We start from the raw sequence: 23,397 nt of genomic DNA, 5'->3' as shown, positions 1-23,397 counted from the left end.
TTAAAAAAAATAATCAAAGATAACAAAGAAAACTTTAATTCAACAAAAATCATAAAAAATAAACTAAGACTAAAAATGTAATTTTATTGTATAATTGGGACACGAAATAGATATGGGTTTGGTAAATGGGCCAAGTTTAGGGACCCGAGCCGAGTTCATTTTACCATAAAGCTGGGAGCAGAGTCGATCAAAAGTTGTGTGAGTGGTAATCGGCCACATGACGTAATAGCCAAACGATCTTACGTTTCCTTCTCCTTCCTTTCAAAGAATCCATTTTTGTGCTGTATCAAGCGTAAATTCAAGCAACTACCACTCTATGATGGTCGGATGCCTTTCATTAAGCTATCCTGATGTTTTATTCTCAAGAAACTTGCAGTCGAGTTCCAAACCCAGTTTCACTTCTCAGGATGCCTTTATTTTTCTGCAGAAATGCAGCAGCTTCAGACAGCTGAAGCAGATACATGGTAGAATTATCAGAAATGGGTTCGATGGTTGTGAATTGATTGCTACGAGATTGCTTCAGCTTTGTTCTTCTTATGGGAAGTTGGATTATGCGACTTTTGTGTTTCTACAAATTGATGAGCCGACCACGTTTGCCTGGAATTTGCTTATCAGAACATATATTGTAAATGGCTGCTCGCGTCGAGCTATTCTTTGGTATAATTCGATGGTTTGTGACGGGGTGAGATTAGATAAGTTCACCTTCCCGTTTGTAATGAAAGCTTGTTTGGATTGTTTTTATGTTGAAAAGGCGAAGGAGGTTTACGGGCTTGCGATTAAAACCGGGTTTTATGGAGATGTATATTTGGATAATGTTTTGATTGATTTGTATTTCAAGTGCGGGGTTTTGAATGACGGGATCAAGGTGTTTCATAAAATGTGCGGGAAAAATGTAGTATCCTGGACTACTGTTGTTGCAGGGCTTGCTTGTACTGGAAGAATGGATTCAGCACAACAGCTGTTTGATAAGATGCCTGTAAGAAATGTGGTTTCTTGGACTGCCATGATCAATGGATATGCCAAGAGTAAGGAACCCGAAAAGGCATTCGAGTTATTCTCAAGAATGCAGGGCAATAATGTGAGCCCGAATGAGCACACACTTGTTGGTCTTCTCGGGGCTTGCACAGAATTGGGGAGCCTTAAATTGGGTTCTTGGGTGCACGACTTTGCGATCAAGAGTGGGTTTGAGATCGGGCCTTTTCTTGGGACTGCATTGGTTGACATGTATAGCAAATGTGGTAGTTTGGAGCATGCTAAACGAGTATTTGAAAGTATGGAGGATAAGAGTGTAGCTACATGGAATACGATGATCACCAGTCTTGGTGTTCATGGACGTGGTCATGAAGCCATTGCTCTTTTTGGGGAGATGGAGAGGATGAACGTGGAGCCGGATGGGATCACTTTTGTTGGCATCTTGTGTGCTTGCCTGCGCGTGAATGACTTAGAAAAGGGCCTTGAGTATTTTGCGCACATGACTGAACGATATGGTATTACACCAAGCATTGAACATTATACTTGCTTGTCTGAGATATACTCCCGTTTAACATCATAAAATCAGACCCTCTAGTGTTGTGATTGTTGGATGTAGATATGCAGTCAGGGGTTGGATTTCAGTTGGATTTCAGCAAATGCATTCGATGTTATGCGGCATGATACAATGCAAAAGTAGACATTACTGATGATAATTTTCAGGAATTTGTGACTAACAATAAGAGGAAATGAATGGCCTTGTCCTGTAACTGGTCCCTTTAACCAAAATTCCAGCTTCTCGCAGGGTGGGTGGAAACTGAACCTTCCATGAATTGAAAGTATTTTTTATTTTTTTGGCTTCTGAGCAAATTTTTTTAACTACTTAGACATACCATTACAGCACATTTGGCAAACCAAACAAGACTGATTCAATCATCCACGTCTTTGCCAAATATGCTACGGTGCCAAGAAAGACACAGATAAGGTCTCATATAGTGTAAACTTGTGAGATTTATGTATTATTCTTCCAAGTTAATTTAGAAATAGCGAGTCACTGGTTATATTTTCATACACTGGGACAAGAATGTAGGTAATCAATTTCGGGCTACGATCTGTCTTCTCTGCAATGTGGTTCAATATATGCACAAGGGAAGTGTTTAACCGAAAATAAAAAATTTCATGGTTACAAAAGCATATCTCGAAATATACGGGCCAAGACTCGCGAGGACAAACGATTAAGCACCTCCGGAAGCACTTTGGCAGTGAGTCCTGGAAACACCGGAAGTAGCTCTTGGATCAGTTGAGGAGCATTTATACCCTGTAGTTTAGAGAAAATCTATCAGCTATTAGTGCAATCTTTCCACCGTCGTGCAGTGAATAGAAGGGCAAATGTAAGTTACTGTTAACATAGTCTTGAGCTAAGTTTAAAGATTGGTTAGTTTATACATTGGTCAAAGTATTGAAGGATTATGAAATTGTAACATTTGAGCTGTGTATAATGTTTCATTAATAAAACAGCTATGTGTAATTCAAAGTCATCTACTGTATTAGTGTTTCATTGAGACATACTTACCGGTAATTTGTCATATATCCAATACATTATTGATTATTCGCTATGCAATCGATATGGTAAAGATGTAATCCGAATTGCAGCAAAAGATGTGATATGAAGGCTAAAATTTAATGATGAATTTTCTACTTTTGGCCTCAAGATTGGTGGGGGAACGAGATTCTCGAAAATATGCCAATGAGATAATCGATAATTCCAGCACAACCCAGTCTTAAACAATAAAGGACCATGACACCAGAACTTGATCTTGTAAGCTTAGTAATTTTCTTTTCATCTGACAAATGATGACGCAGTTAAACACTAATTCTACCAACTTTACCCATTTTAAATAAGTTTCAGAATCATTCTGCTGATAGTGCAACTTACCACAGGAACATAAATAATGCACAAAACTTTTCTTTGCAATGGTAATGAAAATAAAACTCAAAGACTTTGTATTTACCTTATCTGATGAAGGTACAGTTCCAGCACCCAAGAATCCAACGATTTTCTGAACATTGTTTAAAATAAGTTTATCCTCCTCAGTGATCGTGGGAAGAAGAGCAGCTGTCCTGAAAGGCCCCAGGGTAGGAATGAAGCCAAAAACTGGGGATATGTTTCTGATGCCAAGTAGCAGCATTATTTGCACTAACTGCTCCCTTGTAATGGCATCAATGCCCTTAACAATCTGTTTATGAGTCACCCAAGAAAAATATTAATCGGGGCACATAATCTCTTTGCAGAAACAAAGAAGCATCTAACAAATGACGTTTTAAGTCCCTCAATATAGTTGTTGACATGTAACGTTGATAAAAGAATTATTACAAAGTTTTTGTGGTAAAATAGTCTGGTAAATCATCTTGACCTGTTGACCATTATCAGTTTCATACGGCCAATAACGAACTTGCTTGCCATAATTTATTTTTATATAAACATAAATATGATTCCAAGTCGCCACAGATTCATAATTTCTCTCTTAAGCATAGTTCACTAACCAAATCCAAATATAATCACGCTTAGTTTTAAGTCAAATGGCTAGCAAATATGGAAACCACAATGTAACAATACCTCATCCAGCAGAAAATCTCGAAAAAAGTTCCCCTTATCAGATAGTAAAAAAGCCAAGGCTGCTCTTGTTTGGAATGGCTGTGCTTGCGAATCACTGGTCGTAAAACCAAGAAGTAAATTGTTTGTTTGATTTTGTAGAATCCCAAGATCTGCCATTCTTCCATTCAGATTTTCTCCACCTCCACTCTTTGCCGCATCTATGAAATTCTCAAAAGCTTGCATGACATCAATAAATCTTTCAGCATCAAAGATACCAGTTTTCCCATATATTGTGTAACGTAAAGCATTCCTTAAACGAGGAGATTCGTCGGTGAGCAGCCTCTGAAATTCACAAGAGAGAAAGGACAATATTATTATTCAATCTCGTATCAAGTTGAGTAAAAAACTCAAGAAATCAATAAAAGTAAAGAACACCCCATTGCTAATTAACTTCATAAAGATGAAAACATGAAGGAATGCGTGGACACATAAAATATATCCATGGTATTCCCAGTTTTCTCCCAAAAGACATTTTCACCCCCATGTTCACATATCCTTATTAAATCATTATTTACAATTGATTTTTTCACAACTCCCCAAAAATTCTCTCATCATATTACATTCTATCTCAATACAATATATCTTAAATTTTAAAATAACTGGACAATATTTTAAAACCTAAACCCAAATATTCTGACATGACATGATATTTATATAATAAAAGATTTCCTTCCGAAAAGATAACCACATAAACGTCACATTCTGCAAACAGATAAATCTGATCAGTGTGTTTCCGCACCTGTGCTATGTATGGATAGGCTTCATCTACAATGGCAAAATCAGGATTTCCCACTAAAGCTATGCCCTCCAGCACCCCAATTGCTCTAATAATAAGTGCGAAATAAGGCGGAATTCTGAATGGATAATCAAATGTTATCTGTGCCAAATCTGAAGCAAGCTCCTGAAAGTTTATATTTTTCGCTCCCCCACCCTCGAGGGCCTGATCGAAAACTTTGGCAAGTACAGGTAAAATGGGTTCCAAATTAACTCCTTCTGGAATAAAGCCTAGTTTAACAAAATCTTTTACTATTGCACCATAATCTCGATGAATAAGGTGGGCAATAGCTTCAATCATGCCATATTTCTGATCATCTGTCAACTTTGTCACCAGGCCTGCCATATTAAGCACCAGTCATTTATATGCAAGGGAACAGAGTGCATGATTCTTACATTTGGTGGCATGCAAAGCTTTGGAAAGAAAGAGAGAAAAACATTTAGATTAAATAATCAAATCACTTATTTCATCCTGTTCAATTTATAAATGTACATGAATCCATGAACTATAACAGAGATATTTATTATAAAGCTCAATATATTCATATTTACAGAAGGCTGTCAAATGTACAATCATAAAAGAATCTGAAAATTTTGCGACAGGTTACTCGTGAAAGAATGCATTTTGTCTTTATCCTAGTACAGCACCATATATGTAAAACATCAGGAAACAAGCAAGCACCTCCAGCTCTCGCTTTTGTCGCTCACCTATTTCATGAAACCTCCTCACAATAATAAACGGCTTTTCTCACCTTATTCAATAAGTGATGGTTTCTGGAATACCATTGGCAAAGATTTCAATAAAATTCAAAATAAATTTCCACTGACCAGTAGTAATAAAAAGTTTAATTTTAATGGAGGAAGTAATCTGCAGTTCATAAAGAAATTCAATAAAAAAAGGTACACTATAAATATTTTACCAAAATCCAGTATAGCCAGCTTCCCATCTGGGGTACGAATTAAATTTCCCGGATGTGGATCAGCATGGAAAAAGCCAGTGTCAAGCAACTGCAAATCAAGAAAAAGTAAGCAAGATGAGATTGGTGGATATATACAAAGGAGCTTTCTTTTTACATATTATGTAGCAACTTCTTCATATTCATGCATCGATTTACAACCATCCATATAAATAATGTTCTAGTTGGCATATAACAACATCAATTATTTATTTTCAAGATATTTGAACCCCCAAACATGGAGACAGGAGGGGCATCTGGCGTTTTCAATTAAGCAACCATTAAAACCCGATATCAACACTAATTACCTGCTTAAGGTAGCATATAACTCCAACATTTACCAACTCTCCAACATCACTTTCAGTACTTTGTGACAGTTTCTCCCCATCTATCCATTGCGTTGTCAGTACCTTCCTAGCAGTGTATTTTTCATATGTCTTGGGCACAACTACCTGTAAGTCCGAATATTAGTAAGTGTGATAAATCACAAACAAGGTTTTCATTACTTCGTTGGTTTTTACTCGCGATTTTGATCAAGAACCTTTTTTTAAGGAACATTACCTGGGGAAGGTCTTTCTTTATCATTTCTGCAAATATTGTTCCATTTTCCCCTTCATTAACATAATCAAGCTCCTCAAAGAAGCGAGCAGCCCATTCATCAACCAATCCAACAACATCAATTGAAATCTGAAGAAAATAGATGTCATTGGATCTACATACACATTTTTCAAATCACCTCTTTGGCATGTTATATAGAAACGGGAACACAAAATCTATACCTGAGGAAATTTACGAAGAAAAAGTCCCAAGTTCCTTATGATGAACAAGTCAACTGTAACAGTCTCAAGGACAAAAGGTCTTTGAACCTTGACAGCAACCAAATCCCCAGTTTCCTTTATCCGGCCCTTATAGACCTGGCCTAGTGATGCTGCCATTTATTTCCATAAGAATGAAAATAAATAAGCTTCAGGTATTCCCAAGGAAAGAAACATAAAGTTAAACTTCTAAAATATCAGACTCCATGATATATTTTCATTAGTAATTTGATACAAATAAATGCTGGTAAACCATTAAAGGCTTATAAGATTGATTACCTGCAGCAATAGGGGAAGGAGAAAGTTCAGAGTATAAATTATACCACGGCTGTCCAAGTTCTTCTTCAATAAGTGCCATAGCTACATCATCTGGAAATGATGGAACCTGCAAAAACAACGGACAAAAAAGTCAACAATTGAAATCATGATCACTCACATGTACCCCTGAAAAATTTTGTGGCCAGAGGGCCAATAAAATGTTGCTAATGGTGTTTTCAGAGTTTCCATCAATGAGCCATGCAATTAAAATAAATTCACAGCTAAAAAATTAACATAAGATTCCAGTAGACCAGTACCCTGGACCTAATTGGGACATGCAGAAGAAAGAGCTGTATGGCACACTTATGTTTTCTTTAGCATTTCAACTACTAGGCTCACGAGGAAGGAAAGGAATTCACAGTCTTATCTAGATTGCATTCCCCCATTCACATATAAAATCAAGCTTGCATTTGTCACAATACATACCCAGTTACCCAGTTGTTCAGTATTGAGCAATGTATTTCTCACTTAAAAAATATATGAAGTTAAAGTGATTGTAGCCTTGTTTAGGATAATCCAAGATCAATGCAAGTTCTCTTCAACTGAACACATTCTGGAACCCAAAAAAAAAAAAAAAGGAATTTACGAATTAAGAGTATCATAAAGTTCAAAAATCCCGAAATCAAATTTGTCTAAGAAGGCTGTAGGTTATTTATCTACGACAAATGTCATGTCAAAGAAAGTCAAATAACATTTCATCCATTTGCAACTTGGGGATATGAAAATGAATTTACCTTGTCACAAAGCTTTTGTAGTTCAACCATTGCCGCAGGTGACAGGATATCTGGACGGATACTCAATGCTTGCCCAAGCTTTATGTATGCTGGTCCCAAAGAGGTAACTATTTCCCTCAATTCGATAGCCCGGGCAACCTCATTCTATTTAGACAGAAAGAAACAGAGATTATATGAAAAATGAGGCCTATATCTTAGAAAATGCATGACTTTGCAGACTCACGAGCTTTATATCTTTAATGCCTAAAGTACAAGACCTTGAATCAACAAAGATGGGAAACTCACTGATGGAGAAGAGAATGCATATGGTCCGGAAAGATAACGCATATAAATTTTCATAATCATCTCAAAGATTGTTGCAAGAAAAAATTCAAAATAATCAAAATGACAAGTGGCAATATAAAGAATCAAAGCAAAACTGGCATTTCACCTCTTTTAACTTGTTTTTTATGAAATCCCAGGAAAGGCGAGAAAGAAAGCCTCCAGCCACAGACGATAATTGGACTATACGAGTGGCAACAGCACGTGGCCTTTTTCCCCAGTAAGCAGCAATCGTATCAGGTTCATAAACCAATGGCAAAAACTCACTGCTCTCATCAACCTGAAGAAGCAGAATACCTCGCAAGGCATTACAAAGCTGCCACAACTTCTTTTTACTATGAAAATATTGAGAAACACTTGTGTTGATAGAAATCAATCAAATCAAACACTGTTGCATTTCGAATAAAATCAGTATTCGCGCTGCATATTGAAATCTCTACTCCGTTGAGAGTTTAGAATTGACTAGATCAAAAAACATTCTACAAAATAAAATAGTCAATAAGAAAACAACTGGTACGTACAAGATATCATAAAACACAAACTTGATTTTTCTGTCAGTAGTGTGTGTTTTATGGAGAATTTGAAATAACACACGTCACTTAAATACAGTAAAAAACCTTCCATTCCTATGACCCTACAGCTTTGCTTCCCCGCAAAATTCTTCGACGGTATAAACAAAACTGGAGAGCAGAAACCTCAGACTGTTCTCATTTGGGTAAAAACAGTATATGGAGAAGGAATAAAAGACACATACATCATAGAAACCAACAAAACAACCACAAAAAGCTCTCAAATTAAATATACATAATTCAAAGTTGTGAACATAACCTCAACAAGACGGAGCTTGATACTGTCATCGGCAAATAATGTGTCCTTCAAATTCTGACCTCTGAGTCCTCTCATAAGTACAGCCAACTGCTCATTTTCTTCCATCTGTGCTCTCACCCTTTTGATCTCCTGCGAAACATCCTGAACTCTCTGGCATTTCCAGACAAAGTAAGTCAATAAAACACCACTTTTACACATCGCCATACACTACCCTAAAAATTTCTTCCATTTTTACGCAAGATTTCATCTTTGTGTCCCTGTTTAGATCTAATTTTCTATCAAGATTCTTTATTTATTCATTTATTCGTTAAACACTTACTTCTTTCATGTTCCTGAACAGATTAAATAACATTTTCAGATCATCAATATAGCGACTTCTGCATTCAATCACTCAAATCATTTAATATTTTAAAATAAAAGGTCATTAAATTAGCTCCAAAGAAAAAGAAACATATGAAATAATACTCAGTAAAGCATCCATCTTTACCAGTCAGCATCACTAAGATTTCCCCAATGATAGCATCATGAAAGAGAATCATAAAAGAGAATAGATGGGATATACCTAACACCCAAAGAATTAATACCCTCCAAATGCAAACACAATAAATGAAATTCGTCGCAAAACTTACAGTGGAAACACCGTTGACAGATTTAGACGTCGTTTTGGCCGATCCATTAACTTCTTTTGTCGGCGGAGACGATTTCGACGGTCTTGGCTCGGTGGAAACGGCCTTCACAACGCCTTTTCGCTTCCGAGCGTCGATCATTCTCGGGAAAAAATAACGACTGCTCGACTTCGAATTCAAGAAAGTTGGAAAAACTGATGAATTCGGGTGCTGAGGATCGATTCCGCAGTAGACCAGCTGAATAGCTGCATCCATGACGGAATCTCCGAGATTAAGTCAAACTCAGATTAGTTTTGAATATCAATCCAAATTTTGACACAACGCCGACAAATTCTGCGTGTTCTGAGGGTGATTTTGATAGGAAAAAAGGATGAAACGGCAGCTCAAAAAACACTGTGAACTGGGTTCTGGAGCTAAGTGGGTATTGGTTTGCGGGAAGAAACGTGGAGGAATTTGGAGCAACTGAAATCTTTTTGTACGTTTCCATTTTTTTAGCAAAAATCGTGTGGCCGTTCCTTTTATGTTCTCCATTGTTCGCTCACTTGTGGCTGGCTTTTCTTCGCCTTCTTTTTTTATTGTCGCCTTCTGAATTTTTTTCATTTTTTATGCACTAAATATTATATTCGTTTCTTTTAAAGAATCAAATTATTTGGTATCGTGATGTGATTTTTTCATGTTATTTTTTTAATTCTTGATTAATAGCATTTTAATGGAGCTATTTGTGATAAGTGCTGGTGCTGCAGCTCTTCAGTTGCGCCATTATTTGGTTACGAATTAATAGTTTGAACTTCTGTTGGTAGAGTAAGATCAACATTTGGTCATCGAACAAACCGCGTAACTTGTACCATTGGCAATTTGGCGTCATGAAACACAACCTCGTTCTTGATTGTCAAATCATCATCCTACGAGCATAAAAGACTTGATCGCTCTCCCCTTCTACCGGCGATTGGCTGTTGCGTTTACGACAACCGTGATCTTCTTTTGGCAACCATATTCTAATCATAAACTCTATGCGTGTGTACAAACACAAATGTCCGCTCAAATTCGTCAAGTTGAAACTTCTCTCATGCTCTAAGTACTCTGGTTTATGCAGTTTCTTTAACAAGTCATCTCTAGGATCAAAAATATTAACGAAACAATTAACATAGTCCAATACACTACTATATTTACATTAGTCCCTGCAACGTATGCAGATCCTATGACCGTTGTTTTAAACGGAATAAACCAAGTACTTACCCTCTGTCAAAACGAATATAAATTTGTAATCATCTTCGTATTTATCCAAGCAGAACCCGTAACCAATCATACAATGTCTGTAGCTAATCATCTTCGTATTTTACATATTGGGTCAATCCTTAGCACGTTTGGATTGAATAGAGGTCCTCTTTCTTTTCCTGTAGCCAATCATACAATGTCTGTAGAGCTCCATGAACCTGTTGTGACGATGTGCAATGCTTATTGTTTCATAGTTTATCATTTCTTTGTTTCCATAAAGCTCACATGATCATAACAGATTTCCTACCTTCCATATTCGTTAATATATTCATTATCAAAAATATCATTTATGCAAAACTTTCCACCTTAGTTGCACATGAGTTTATAACATGGGAGATATGGGATTCATTCCAGCATTCTTGAGCAAAAAGGCATAGCAAAAAGGCATGCCATGTGTTTTCAATATGACCACCGCAATGTACACATGTGAGAGCGACTGGAATACCTTTGCGTTGAATAGTTGCTCTAACTAATAGACAGTCTCTAATCGCTCGCCATAAAAAAGGTTTGACTTTTGGTGGGATCTGTAAATTCCAGACATTTTCCATTCTCCCAAAGTCCTAAATTCCATATTGGAATACATAATCTCAGAAACCATCCAATACCCCGATTTAACGATATATCTCTCATTTTTGTTGTAATGTCATATTCTTGTATCTGTCACTGGAGTATCCTGTAAAGGTATTTTCAAGGTTTAACATGTATCCCCTGCATTAAACAATTCATTGATTAGATCAACATTCCATTGCTTGCGTCCTGGAATCATCAATGCAGCCACCATTAGTGATTCCATTCTAGAGATTATCGAAGTTTGAACTCGAAAATTGTTGGCCTCTCTTAGCCAAGGATCATTCCAAGTATTAATTTTTGTTTCATCTCCGATCTTCCAACGGCTTCCAATTTGTAACAATGATTGAGAGCTCCAGATACTTTTCCAAACAAAACTTGGATTATGGCCCAACTGGGCTGTGAGGAAGACCCCTCCAGGGAAGTATCTAGCTTTGAAGATTTTGCTTGCGAGTGTTTCTGGGCTGGAAATAAAGGACCAACCTTGTCTTCCTATCATTGCAAGATTGAAACCGCAGAGATCTATAAACCCTATACCTCTGTTCTCTTTCAAACGCTCAGCCTGTCCCAAGAAAGCCAATGGATACAACGTTGGTTGTCTTTCTTCGATCCCTACCAGAAAGAATTTAACATTCACCGGATTTCTTCTGTTATAGACATCAGCAATAGAAAAACACTCATACAATATGATGGTATAGCTTGTACCACTGCCTTAATAAGTGGTTTATTTTTCCAAGATAGTATTCGTGACCAAATTCTCTCCTTTAAAAGAAGAAGTTATCATCTGCAAATAAAATATGAGATACAATGGGTGCCCCTCGACATACCTTGTGACCATGCATTAAACTTTGTGCTTCCATTCTTCGAATTAGTGCAGAGAGGCCTTCAACACATAAAATAAATAGATAAGGCGATAAAAAGTTAAAACACATGGCATAGAGCCCATCGTTTTTTCCTATTAAGCCCAAAGTCATAAAGCCCAATTGTATAACCCAAATCATTGGTTGCCAGGCCATGACTTCATAAATTGCATTGGGACACCTATATTATAAAATATTTAACACGTACAAAAACCATATTTAAATCATTTTCCAGGATTAATAAATTATGCAGCATATCAGCTTAAAAGGATAATTTTGTATATTGATTATTTATTTGTTAATTTATTAGGTTATGTTTATTTTCTTGGATATTAATATGATCTTATCATATGTTCTGGTTGTAATTTTATATGTTCATCTTTATTTTATATTAGTAAAATCGTTTAATATAAAACTACTATGTCAGCCTTCATATATATTTATTTATTTGTATTAATTATTGAAAATGAGAAAAACACAACTTTTGCATTTATTTCAAATAGATACCATGTGGTCATAAAATTCTGAAAGAACTTTTTAAATGAAAAAAATTACAGATAAAATAATTTGAGAAGAAAAAAAAGTCTTTTTCGGACACGAAGCACAAGGACATACTTGTCATTTTACTTCCCATTAACGATAAATAAATATAATCGTTTTTCAACATATAAGAATATAAGAAGACAAACGATACTGAAAATGACAATATTTTTAAATAAATTACATATAACACTCGGGAACCTCTTCATTTTTAGAGTATGTTTTTTGTGAGTATGTCTCACGAATTTTTATTTGTGAGATAGGTCAACTCTACCGATATTCACAATAAAAAGTAATATTTTTTCATGGATGACTCAAATGAGATATCTGTCTCACAAAATACAACCCGTGAGACCGTCTCACACAAGTTTTTGCCTAATTTCTAATATGATCTCAGTTCTGTTATAATTTCAATTAAATTATTATAAATTAAACCAAACTAAATCCAATCAAAATTGACCCAAAATTGAATTGACCGAAGCAACTTTCGACTAAAAACAAAAGTCATCTTTCCAAAATATGAATCTATTCGTTATGTGCAATTTCAAAAACGGAGAAGATCAGTTTCAAAATTTTGCTAACCAATCCATCAGAATAATCGAGTGAAAATTACTTAGATTTGATCTCGATTAATTTGGTTTAACCGATACAAATCGACTCTCGAAATCAAGATATTTGCATGATTTTACAAGCTAAACTTTTGAATCATTTTTCCTATTGTTTAACATTGCATCTAATTTACAATTAATTTCCTAACATAAATTAAGATTGGTATGTGAATGTGGACCAATTACTTTTATGAAGTCTTTGATGGAGAGCTCACAAATCAACTTTCTGTAAAAAGCTACGAATGCCTATCACATCTTCTAGATGGATCAAATATTATTAAAATAAAATTAGTGACGGAAGAAACTACGATTCTGGATCAAATCCACATATTCTTTCATGGAATATATAATGTAAAAATAAATTGTTTAAAAGTGGTTATGGAATCATATTTATAATAAAAATTATATATTTTTTGTAAGTTAGTGATGGGTAATGACTAATGAAGCTCATAATTAATTATAAAAGTCCAAGCCCACTATATTAATTATAAAAGCCCAAGCCCACTATACACTCTCCAAAAAAAAAAACTATAAATAAGAGAGTATTCTCGTTATTCAAGGGGTATTTTCTTAAACCTTTTAGCTCTCAGTTACGATCTAGGAGTTATTTCCTGACTTGAGCGTCGGAGTGTCTACCCCGACGCCTCTGGCGTTTTGTTTATGACGCAGGTGATAGCCCACAAAGATTTCTCTCCATCAGTTACTTGGAAGACCCGATTACGAACCAGTAGAGTAGTTCGGATAATCATAATTTTTGGCTACATCAGTAAGGTTGATTCAGATATCCATTTTAGAACTTATAAGACGTAGTTTTCGTGTTTTAATAAAGTTGATTTGAAAATTTTTCTTATCTTATTTATTCAAAAATAAATTATGAAACTTTTTATTAAGTATCATTATCATTAGTAAAAAAATGAACCACTCGCATACAAATTTGATCAGGTATAATTAAATTTCAAAATGCAATTTTGCCATTCTTGAATGGTAAACTAGTATTCCTTGACAGCTTGAAACGACTATTTTTAGCTTTAAATAATTACTTTTTTAAAAATATTTTAATTTATCGGTGCCTAAGCTAGGTCCGAGATGGTGGCTAAAGAAAATTATTGTGGAATTGAAGGTAACAACATACAATAAAAAAATTATAGTAAACACAATTGTATGAAAAATAAAAAATATATTATACGTAATTAATACATTATATATATATTATACATACACACACAACATGTATACATATATGTTAGGTCGTCGCGATTTATCATTATATATTTATATGTATTAAAATATGTACAATCGATATTTTTTTTTATTTAATTGGTATTCATACCGTATATAGTCGATATTAAAATATGTACAATCGATATTTTTTTATTGATATCCATACCATATTTTAATTTACAGTGAGCATTCACCATGTCCATGTGTTTCACTATATATGGTATGAATACCAATTAAAAAAAATAAAATTTCTATGCTACTTAAAATTGATGAGCCAACAAAGCCTAAGAATGATACTTAATTATTATTGTTGGCTTTGGCCATCCATTTTCCACGTTGTTGAAATCTCTTCATAATGGAAGACCAATGGAATCATGCAACTTAGTCCACAATTTACACCCATTATCTTATACTACCCTTTAACTTTTTAATATCCATTTTCTCTCGAAATCTTTTACCAATGGAGAATAAGAATAAAGTCGGAGCTCTAATTCAAAGAAACGTATTTAAAAAAATAACAATATTTTTTTCTAAAAAGTATATGATTACAATATTTTAGGTATAAAACATGTTGGAGGAGGCTGACAGGGACAAAGTGTTGTATTATTATTAGTTTTTTTTATGCACAAAGTGTTGCTGTATAATTTACTGGTTCCTTTAGGTTTATAACCACCTGTCGAGTATTCAGAACTCCACATTTCCAGGTGGTGGATCCTGTGTCCTGTGAAGAAGCTACGGAACACACAGAAAATCAAGGAAAAAATCAATAAAAATACCCAGTTGAGATTTTTTAAAAAAAACCCATCTTTTATTTTTCATTACCTGACAAAATCCGGATCCCAAGAATTTCGATCCTATTTTCGTCCCGACCTCTTCTTTTCGACTTACTACCATTTTCTTGAGGTTTTACTGCTTGATACTTTAAGTAAACCTTTAATGATTTATCCAAAAAAGTGGCCTAGATTTAAAGATTGGTTCTTGGGAGGATTTGAATCTAATTTTTGTGTTTCCTCCTCAATTTTTATTTGTAAAAAGAGGTTCTGAAAATTTTGAGTGATTTGGATTGCGATGTCTGTATAAAAATCCAATCTTGAGTTTATATACATATAGAGATTTAGGTACATAAAGAGAGTCAAATGGTGAGCGGCAACTTGTTTCATTTTAGAAAGAATTCATGGCCTCCTGAAGAATATATAAATCGGACAACTTTGCAGTTGGTAAGCTCTTCTTCATCTGGGATATCTTGTGTTTTTCTTTAGAATTTTGTATTTGGCTGAAAATTTTGTTTTCGTTTCTTTTTTTTTGTGTGTGTGTGTTCATACAAACTTCAATTGACTGTACGAAGAGTATTGGGTTGTGCATTTTGTATTTCCTGTTTGGAGATGTGCCTATACGGTTAAATTTACTGGTGAATTGTAGCGTGTTTCTTTTGCTAGAGCATAGGACTGACCGGGTGTAATTTTAATGGTCTGAGGTAAATCATCTTCCTACGTTGTTTTAGTTTGAAACTTGCTGCACCTTTAGCAAATCATTATATGATGAAGATTCTGCAGAAAGGGGAATATTTGATTTAGTTTTCTTCTTCGATTTTGTTATTTTTTCAGTAAAAAAAGAGAGATTATGTTGCAAAATATGCAATTGTATAGCTGGTTTTGGCGTCTTAGTGCAAACCTCTTTGTCGTGTTAGCACTCTTTTCTTTTATTGAGACTGCTACCATTTAGGAGAAAGATAAGTATAATGAACAGAGCGGACTCTATGTGAATTTCAATTGTTTGTTTCTTTTTTTCCCTTCTTGATGTTAATACGATTCTAAGTTTATGCGACAAGATAGTATTGTTATTTATAGACATGGTGTCATGAGTATGTTTTGTTGGTATCTGACCATGGAATCTGCACATTATGCATTTTAGCCGATAAATCCATATAATTGTGACCATTTTCCATCATCATTATCAAATGTAAATAGCTCAATTGCATATCTGGAGCATTTATTCATAATATACGCCATTTTGAGTTTGTGAGTTTATTGTGTGCAGCTTGATTTTGATAGTGCTTCCCCTCCCGAACAAGCATGGAGAAGGAAATTGAATAGCCAAGCTAGTATTCTCAAAGAATTCAGTGTCACGTTCACAGAAGCAGTGAAAATGGTAATCAACATTATTGATGTAACCTGCCAGCAAAAAATTGTATGAAGCGCTCACTTCCTGTTTTGATTTTAACTGAAATTTGCAATAATGTCTATAGGTTCGACTCGGAATACGTTTGTGGAATTATGTACAGGAAGAAGCGTCGCATGGAAGAGTAAAGTTCTCCCCTTTGCCACCATTTAAAAAAGAGCTCTTTGATGTACAAAATGAAAGCAAACACGCGTTATTATTGTTGTTGTGTCCTTTTAAATTTGCCCTTTGTACAGAAAGCACCGATAGATCCTTTCACTCGAGAAAGTTGCAAACCTTCTGCTTCACAAGGAGTTCCACTTGGTGGGATGGGGTAAGTAATACAATTAGTACTCAGCATTGGTACTCTGCCAAATTCTATTTTGTTTCTACCTGAACTAATTACTAGTCAATCTACATGTGATCACAGAAGTGGTAGCATATCTAGAGGCTTCAGAGGGGAATTCAGGCATTTTCAAATACTTCCTGGCATATGCGAGACATCTCCCATGATGGTCAACCAGTTCTCTGTAAGATCGTCTAATTGACATCATTCATCTGTTCTTTATTTGGCTGCTTGGATCTGGCTTCACTTAGTTGTTGGTGGGAGTGGATATTGAAAAGAAAATATTAATATGGAACAATTGAGTTAATATGGAACAATAGTGACTCCTTTTTGTGTGTTTTCTTGATAATTCAGCTGTTACATTTTTATAATCTGTACCATACATGTTATGAGTGAGACATTGGGTGTGATATGTTAATAAGTTTGATTGAGAATCTGTTTTTTTTCTCCTGCTTAGCAAAATCTATTTATTTCTCGTTTTAAAAAATAATTATCTATTTATTTCTGGGGAATTTTTTTTTCCACGTGCTATCCGACCCAAAAAGTGGAAGCTTAAAATAAATGCATATGCATAAAGGATGAAAGAGCACAATTAGGAAAGTAAAATAACTAGTTAATTGTAAAAAGTTCATTCAAGACCACCTAACGATTTACAAATCCACAGATTTTCATATCTCGAGATGGAGGAAACAAAAAGTATGCATCTGTTCTAGCTCCTGGCCAACATGAAGGTTTAGGGTAAGGATAATAAGAGGTTTCAGTTTTTCTTGAACTTTTGTTTAATATTCACTTGATGAAAAAGTCACAAATGCGGAATCTTGATGGTTCGGTGCTTTTTAGCTAAATCAATGATTTCTAACACTCCTATAGCCTAATATGCTGTTATCCATCGTTATGTTATAGCCTATTGAACCTTTCTTTATAGTACTACCTCCAGCCCTGACATCTCATTCCTGTGGTTCTGAACCCTTCTTATATTTATAGAACAAGTTCAGATTCACGTAATTTTGGAGAGTGGAATGATATTGCTTTTTCCGAGGCGAACTTATGATGGATCGTGTCATATGTATCAATTTGAGCGGCTATGTGTGCTCTCACATGGTTGATGCAGTGTTGCGGTTAATCCCTACCTTTCTGATTAAAAACTTTTCTTCTTGTGACATTACATTCTATTTGGTTTCTTGACAAAAATCAAGCAAAGACTGAGTCTAGAGGTTACTACTAACGTTAGTTTGTGAGGGAACGCACACCATGTCAGAAATACCATCTTGCATTTATACCATCGTTTTGCCTAATTGTCCTCTTTTTTTAATTGTTTGTCTTAAAAACCTTGAGAAGATATTATTTATGGCACTATATATCATTTCCATCTCAGGAAGTCTTGCGATCAAGGTATAGCATCATGGGGATGGAACTTGACAGGCCAGCATTCCACATATCATGCGTTATTTCCAAGAGCGTGGACTGTATATGATGGTAATTTTGTAAATTAATTTTCTTTTACATGGATTACATTTTTTTGTAACATTTTTGTGCCTATAGGTGAACCAGATCCCGAGTTAAAAATTTCTTGTCGGCAAATATCACCATTTATACCACATAATTATCGGGAAAGCAGCCTTCCAACAGCCGTGTTCGTTTACACTGTATGTAAAGTTCCGTCTCATGCTATATGGTTGTGCAAATCTCTCCATTCTTGGTTGTGGAATATAAAAATTTCTCCGTAGAACTATGAAATTATGCATGTAAAAATGTTGGATTATTTTCTCAGGATTTCAGTTAGTATTTATCCTATAGTAACAAAACAAAGTTTTCTAGTTCCGTGAGTTACAAATTCCATGAAAGGGTTTAGTGTGAATAATATTTCACGTATTATGGTAAAATGATATTTTTGTACCTTAGGATCTAACTTTAAACTGCCTTCTTATTGTTGAGGAAATACTGATGCTGTTCTTTGCTTATACAAAATCATTTTCTTTTTGTCATTTTTTAGTTGGCAAACACTGGAAAGGAGAGAGCAAAGGTCAACCTTCTTTTTACATGGGCGGTGAGTTTTTCCCCATTTTTTTGTTTCTGATTGATGGAAGTAAACGTGGCTGTGCCCATGAGAAAATATCTGGCCTTTTCAGTTATTACCTTTTGATTAATGCAGAATTCCATTGGAGGTATCTCACATACGTCGGGAGATCATGTTAATGAACCATTTATGTGAGAATCTATTCCAAACTAAGTTTGTTCTTTTATTGTATGTTACTGAAATTTTGACACTTTATGTTTATGTGGCCTTTTCTCAACTTTTTCAGAGGTGAAGATGGAGTTTCAGGCGTGCTGTTACATCACAAGCAAGTCATCAAACTTTACACTTAGTAATATGACCGTTGGTTTGTGAATTTTAGTTTAGGTGTTGCGGTTCACTTTTGTAGAAGTAAAATCGAATGATACGTTCCACTCGTACCAAAGAAAACCAGAATTCATCCTAGACTAGGTTATTTTCTTCCAAATTGTCAAGAAGTAGACCATCCCTGGTCCTCTACTTAAGCAGAACAGGTCAACTGTAGGATAAATAAAATTCATGCCTATTATAGGTGACACAATGACCGTGCAGCTTAAGCCAAACGGTTTCACATGCAAAAATTAGCCTCATTTTCAAGCTTATTATTATTAAGGATGACTTGCTGCTTTTAAAAAATTTCGTTTGTGGAACATATTCCAAAATCTCTTTTTCTTCTTATGTTGGTTCTCTAATAGTATTAGTGATCATTAAGACCTAAAGTCTTCTTTTTGGTGGGAATCTATATTTTATTTGTTCTCGGGCCTTCAATCAAATCCCATCAGACTTTGTGCACTTTTATTTCTTTATGCATTTCACCAGCAGTTACATAATGTTAATATAAGTCTATAAGATTTTCCATCCATCTTTTGTAATTTTTGTACCATTCTTATTGAAACTGGTCTTTTTGGTTTGTTTTTCCTGTTTTTCTCCCTTATTTTTCCTTTTTTCATGTTTATCAATCAAAGCAGTTTACAATACATAAACTTCTCTCTTTTAATCAACTTATCTCCAAATACTTCTTTTGGTACCTCACAAGCTTTCTAGGCCATTAAAAAAACAAAAGATGAGAAACAGAAATTATAGTTGAATCTCTGAATACGAGGCATGTAACCTTCTAATGCCACAACCACCACTGCAAGTCTAGAAAACAGAAATAATTCAAAGTATAGACCAATAAAAGAAACGTTTTCTTGTGACATAATAGATATGCACCAAATGTGCTATTTCGTAAAATAAAATTAATTTCTTGCAGAACAGCAAAAGATAACCCTCCTGTGACCTTTGCCATTGCGGCATGTGAGACTCAGAATGTGAGTGTATCAGTTTTGCCTTGTTTTGGTCTGACTGAAGGAAGCTGTGTAACTGCAAAGGATATGTGGGGAAAAATGGTTCAGGTAAAGATTCTCACCTATACTGAAATAAGAAGTGTTACTTGAAATTTTTTCGTTTTTTGGTAGTTTAACTTATATTGGCTTACGTGCACAAATCTGTAGGATGGCCATTTTGATCGAGAGAACTACAGCAGAGGGCCTACCATGCCATCATCACCTGGAGAGACGTACTGTGCTGCTGTTGCTGCTTCTACATGGGTTGAACCTCATGGGAAATGCACTGTTGCATTTGCCGTTTCTTGGTCTTCTCCTAAAGTTAAATTTTGCAAGGGGAAGTCCTATCCTAGGTAAATCAATAACTTGTTTTATGAGATTGACTTTAGGAGTGTCCGACTCACAACTAAGTCCAATGGCGAAGCTAGAAGTTCCTTAAAGAGGGGGAGGGGGGGTGGGGGGTTTAAAACTAAAACTCATAAAATTTAGGGGCAACAAAATCATTTGTAAATGTGTGTATGTGTATACACACATGTGTATCTCTGTGTGTGTGGTCTTGAAATCTTTATGAGGGTATTGTGGTAATCGTCCCTGCTAGCCCTCCTTTGGCTTCTCTCGCTGATTTTGTTGGTGACGTAATAATATTACATTTGGGTAGTGGTTTTTGAGAGTCTGATAATGTTTTTTGCTTATTTTACATGTTATTTTCCTTCTCTTGGTTTCCAGGAGGTATACTAAATTTTATGGCACCTCTGAAATGGCGGCTAAAGATTTGGTGCATGATGCACTTACAAGTGAGTATTCTTCATTCATAGCACCTTTAAGATGTGCTTTTTCTTTACCATCGTTAACAAATCTTTGCTTATTATAAATATAACTTAATTACTCGTGTTCTAAAAATGTATCAGATTATAAACTATGGGAGGAAGAGATCGAAAAGTGGCAGAACCCTATTCTTAAAGACGACCGTCTTCCTGAATGGTAAAATTCTTAGAAATCTTTTTCATCAATCACACTTTTTTTCCTACAATAATGATTTTATTGACAATGAAATTATCTGTTCTAATTATTCGCCAACAAATATTGTTCATTTTGAGAAGATTGTGCATGATATACTTTACAATATTGATCTTTGGTATGCAGGTATAGGTTTACACTGTTCAACGAGCTATATTTTCTGGTCTCTGGGGGAACAGTCTGGATTGGTATTAACTGATATTTATTGATCTTTTTTAATTATTATCCACTTAAGTTCTGCTCTTGCTTTTAGCCTGTCGCAAATGGTAGTTAAAACTCTTTTTTCCTTCAAGAATATTTTTTAGACTACATTTCATTGCAATATAATATGACAAAGCTTGAGAGGACTGCCACACGATTGTTTTCTCGAAGTGCTAGTTTTTGTGTTCGCTCTTTTGCTATGATTTTTGCGTAAGCATTTCCGTGATTATTTTTTCATGCAGACTCTTCCTTACAAAACGACGAGTCAACTGGTATCAAGTCCATAATCACAGATAGTAAACCAGCAGAATCAACCGAATCAAGGGTAGTACATAGGCCAGTTGAAATTCTTAAAGTAACGACTGAAAATGGTTGTAAAACTTCTTTAAAAGCTGATCCAATAGAAGGTGGTATAGCTTCTAGAAGATACGTAGATCAACAAGATACAGGCACTCGTATGGAGGACAAGCGCTTTCAATCGCCCTCTAGTAAGTTCATGGAATCAATGAACAGCAGTCATGATGTGGGCCGGTTTTTATATCTGGAAGGTGTTGAATATATAATGTGGTGTACATATGACGTGCATTTCTATGCTTCTTTTGCACTTCTCGAGCTGTTTCCAAAAATTGAGCTTGGAATTCAGCGTGAATTTGCTAAAGCAGTGTTAGCCGAGGATACAAGAAAAGTGAAGTTTCTTGCCGAGGGGAACTGGGGAATTCGTAAGGTGAAAGGAGCCGTTCCTCACGATCTTGGAACTCACGATCCCTGGCATGAAATGAACGCGTATAACATACATGACACAAGTAGGTGGAAAGATCTGAATCCGAAGTTCATTCTACAGGTTTATCGAGACTTTGCTGCAACAGGAGATTTCTCTTTCGGGGCCGATGTTTGGCCAGCGGTATGTGCCGCAGTCGAATACATGGATCAGTTCGATCGAGATAGAGATGGTCTGATAGAAAATGATGGGTTCCCAGATCAAACTTATGACACCTGGACCGTTCATGGTATAAGTGCCTACTGTGGTTCCTTATGGCTAGCTGCCCTTCAAGCTGCAGCAGCAATGGCCTTACAGCTAGGGGATGTTGCCTTTGCTGAGAAATGCAACAGGAAATTCTTCAAGGCCAAAGCTGTTTTTGAAGAAAAATTGTGGAACGGCACGTATTTTAACTATGACAGCGGGTCTAGCAGTAACAGCAAGTCTATCCAGACTGATCAACTTGCCGGGCAGTGGTACACGGCTTCTTCGGGCTTGCCGGATCTTTTTGAAGATTCCAAGATTCGAAGTACGCTTCAGAAAATATATGATTTTAATGTTATGAAAATTAAAGGAGGCCGGATGGGTGCCGTAAATGGAATGTATCCAAACGGTAAGATAGACACCACGTGTATGCAATCTCGTGAAATATGGACTGGTGTGACTTATGGCGTTGCGGCTACCATGATTCATGCTGGAATGGAGGAGCAGGCCTTCACAACTGCAAAAGGTATATTCCTTGCTGGCTGGTCTGAAGAAGGGTTCGGGTAAGTGCCAAGATTTCAATTTTTCCGTACCTGAAAATTCTCCAATTTTTCTGTACCTGAAAATTCTCCAATTTTTCTGCCTAACATTTCAAGAATTTTGAGTTTGTTGATATTTAAGTATTCATTCACAAGATCTTATTCACATTATTTGCGCTTCAGATACGCCTTCCAGACTCCGGAAGGCTGGACCACTGGAGGGCATTTCCGATCTCTCATATACATGAGACCACTCGCGATATGGGCGATGCAGCGTGCATTGTCCCCGTCCAAGACTATCCTTGAAGCTCCTGAAATCAATATCATGGATAGGACACACACATCCTCTGCAACTGTAGATCCTTCTAATACTGAAACCGGTGTAAGAAAGATCGCAAACAAGGCACGCTGCTTTGGCAACGCTGTATTCCACTGTACTTGCTAGCACAGTATAATTTTACTCGGGCGTAAATTTCTTCCGGGTATAGTGTGCGCTTTTCTTGGATTCTCTTTGAAATAAAAGTCGGGGGAAGGAATCAAAGTAATGGACTTTATATTTCAAGGAAATTTATGGCGATTTTCAGACGCAACTTAGAGCTGTTTTTGTCTCTTATTCAGTAGGGATTTTATTTATTCATTCTTGTTAATATTATTAGCGTACTCCATTCCAAGGCTGCCCAATAATTCATTCTAAGTCGTTTTTCCCATGCTTTTATACTACCGAAATATT

The 23,397-nt window shown here is 35.7% G+C and overlaps 3 protein-coding genes across 4 annotated transcripts; 2 read left to right on the top strand and 1 right to left on the bottom strand.

The window, feature by feature from the left end:
• The first annotated feature begins 162 nt into the window (after positions 1 to 162).
• On the top strand, positions 163 to 2,005 carry LOC140829461 (pentatricopeptide repeat-containing protein At3g26630, chloroplastic). Of its 2 annotated transcripts, none has more exons than XM_073192722.1 (2): positions 163 to 1,775; positions 1,871 to 2,005. In XM_073192722.1, the coding sequence occupies exon 1, from the start codon at positions 317 to 319 to the stop codon at positions 1,550 to 1,552; it is 1,236 nt and encodes a 411-aa protein (XP_073048823.1). In that variant the 5' UTR covers positions 163 to 316; the 3' UTR covers positions 1,553 to 1,775; positions 1,871 to 2,005. The 2 variants fall into 2 exon arrangements, with proteins under 2 accessions (XP_073048823.1, XP_073048822.1); XM_073192721.1 differs by having other exon boundaries at positions 1,857 to 1,952.
• LOC140829460 (uncharacterized) lies at positions 1,963 to 9,498 on the bottom strand. Its single transcript, XM_073192720.1, has 13 exons — positions 9,001 to 9,498; positions 8,372 to 8,521; positions 7,653 to 7,823; positions 7,223 to 7,366; positions 6,450 to 6,555; positions 6,135 to 6,283; positions 5,917 to 6,042; positions 5,664 to 5,807; positions 5,320 to 5,407; positions 4,365 to 4,738; positions 3,587 to 3,907; positions 2,982 to 3,206; positions 1,963 to 2,287 (listed from the first exon to the last, which is right to left on the bottom strand). Exons 1-13 carry the CDS (start codon positions 9,250 to 9,252, stop codon positions 2,153 to 2,155), a joined length of 2,385 nt encoding a protein of 794 aa, XP_073048821.1. The 5' UTR covers positions 9,253 to 9,498; the 3' UTR covers positions 1,963 to 2,152.
• Positions 9,499 to 14,670: 5,172 nt separating this feature from the next.
• Positions 14,671 to 23,342, top strand: LOC140829459 (uncharacterized). The gene is made up of 18 exons (XM_073192719.1): positions 14,671 to 15,285; positions 16,106 to 16,216; positions 16,314 to 16,370; positions 16,483 to 16,559; positions 16,656 to 16,755; positions 17,236 to 17,309; positions 17,947 to 18,047; positions 18,114 to 18,217; positions 18,565 to 18,618; positions 18,724 to 18,779; positions 18,875 to 18,913; positions 19,877 to 20,018; positions 20,118 to 20,302; positions 20,676 to 20,743; positions 20,858 to 20,930; positions 21,093 to 21,154; positions 21,410 to 22,691; positions 22,851 to 23,342. The coding sequence occupies exons 1-18, from the start codon at positions 15,205 to 15,207 to the stop codon at positions 23,110 to 23,112; spliced, it is 2,928 nt and encodes a 975-aa protein (XP_073048820.1). The 5' UTR covers positions 14,671 to 15,204; the 3' UTR covers positions 23,113 to 23,342.
• The last annotated feature ends 55 nt before the right edge of the window (positions 23,343 to 23,397 follow it).

Source organism: Primulina eburnea, chromosome 4, assembly GCF_022965805.1.
Source record: "Primulina eburnea isolate SZY01 chromosome 4, ASM2296580v1, whole genome shotgun sequence".
Classification (NCBI taxonomy): domain Eukaryota; kingdom Viridiplantae; phylum Streptophyta; class Magnoliopsida; order Lamiales; family Gesneriaceae; genus Primulina; species Primulina eburnea.
Note: the sequence above shows the minus strand (reverse complement) of the source record. Positions and strands in the feature narration are given on the sequence as shown.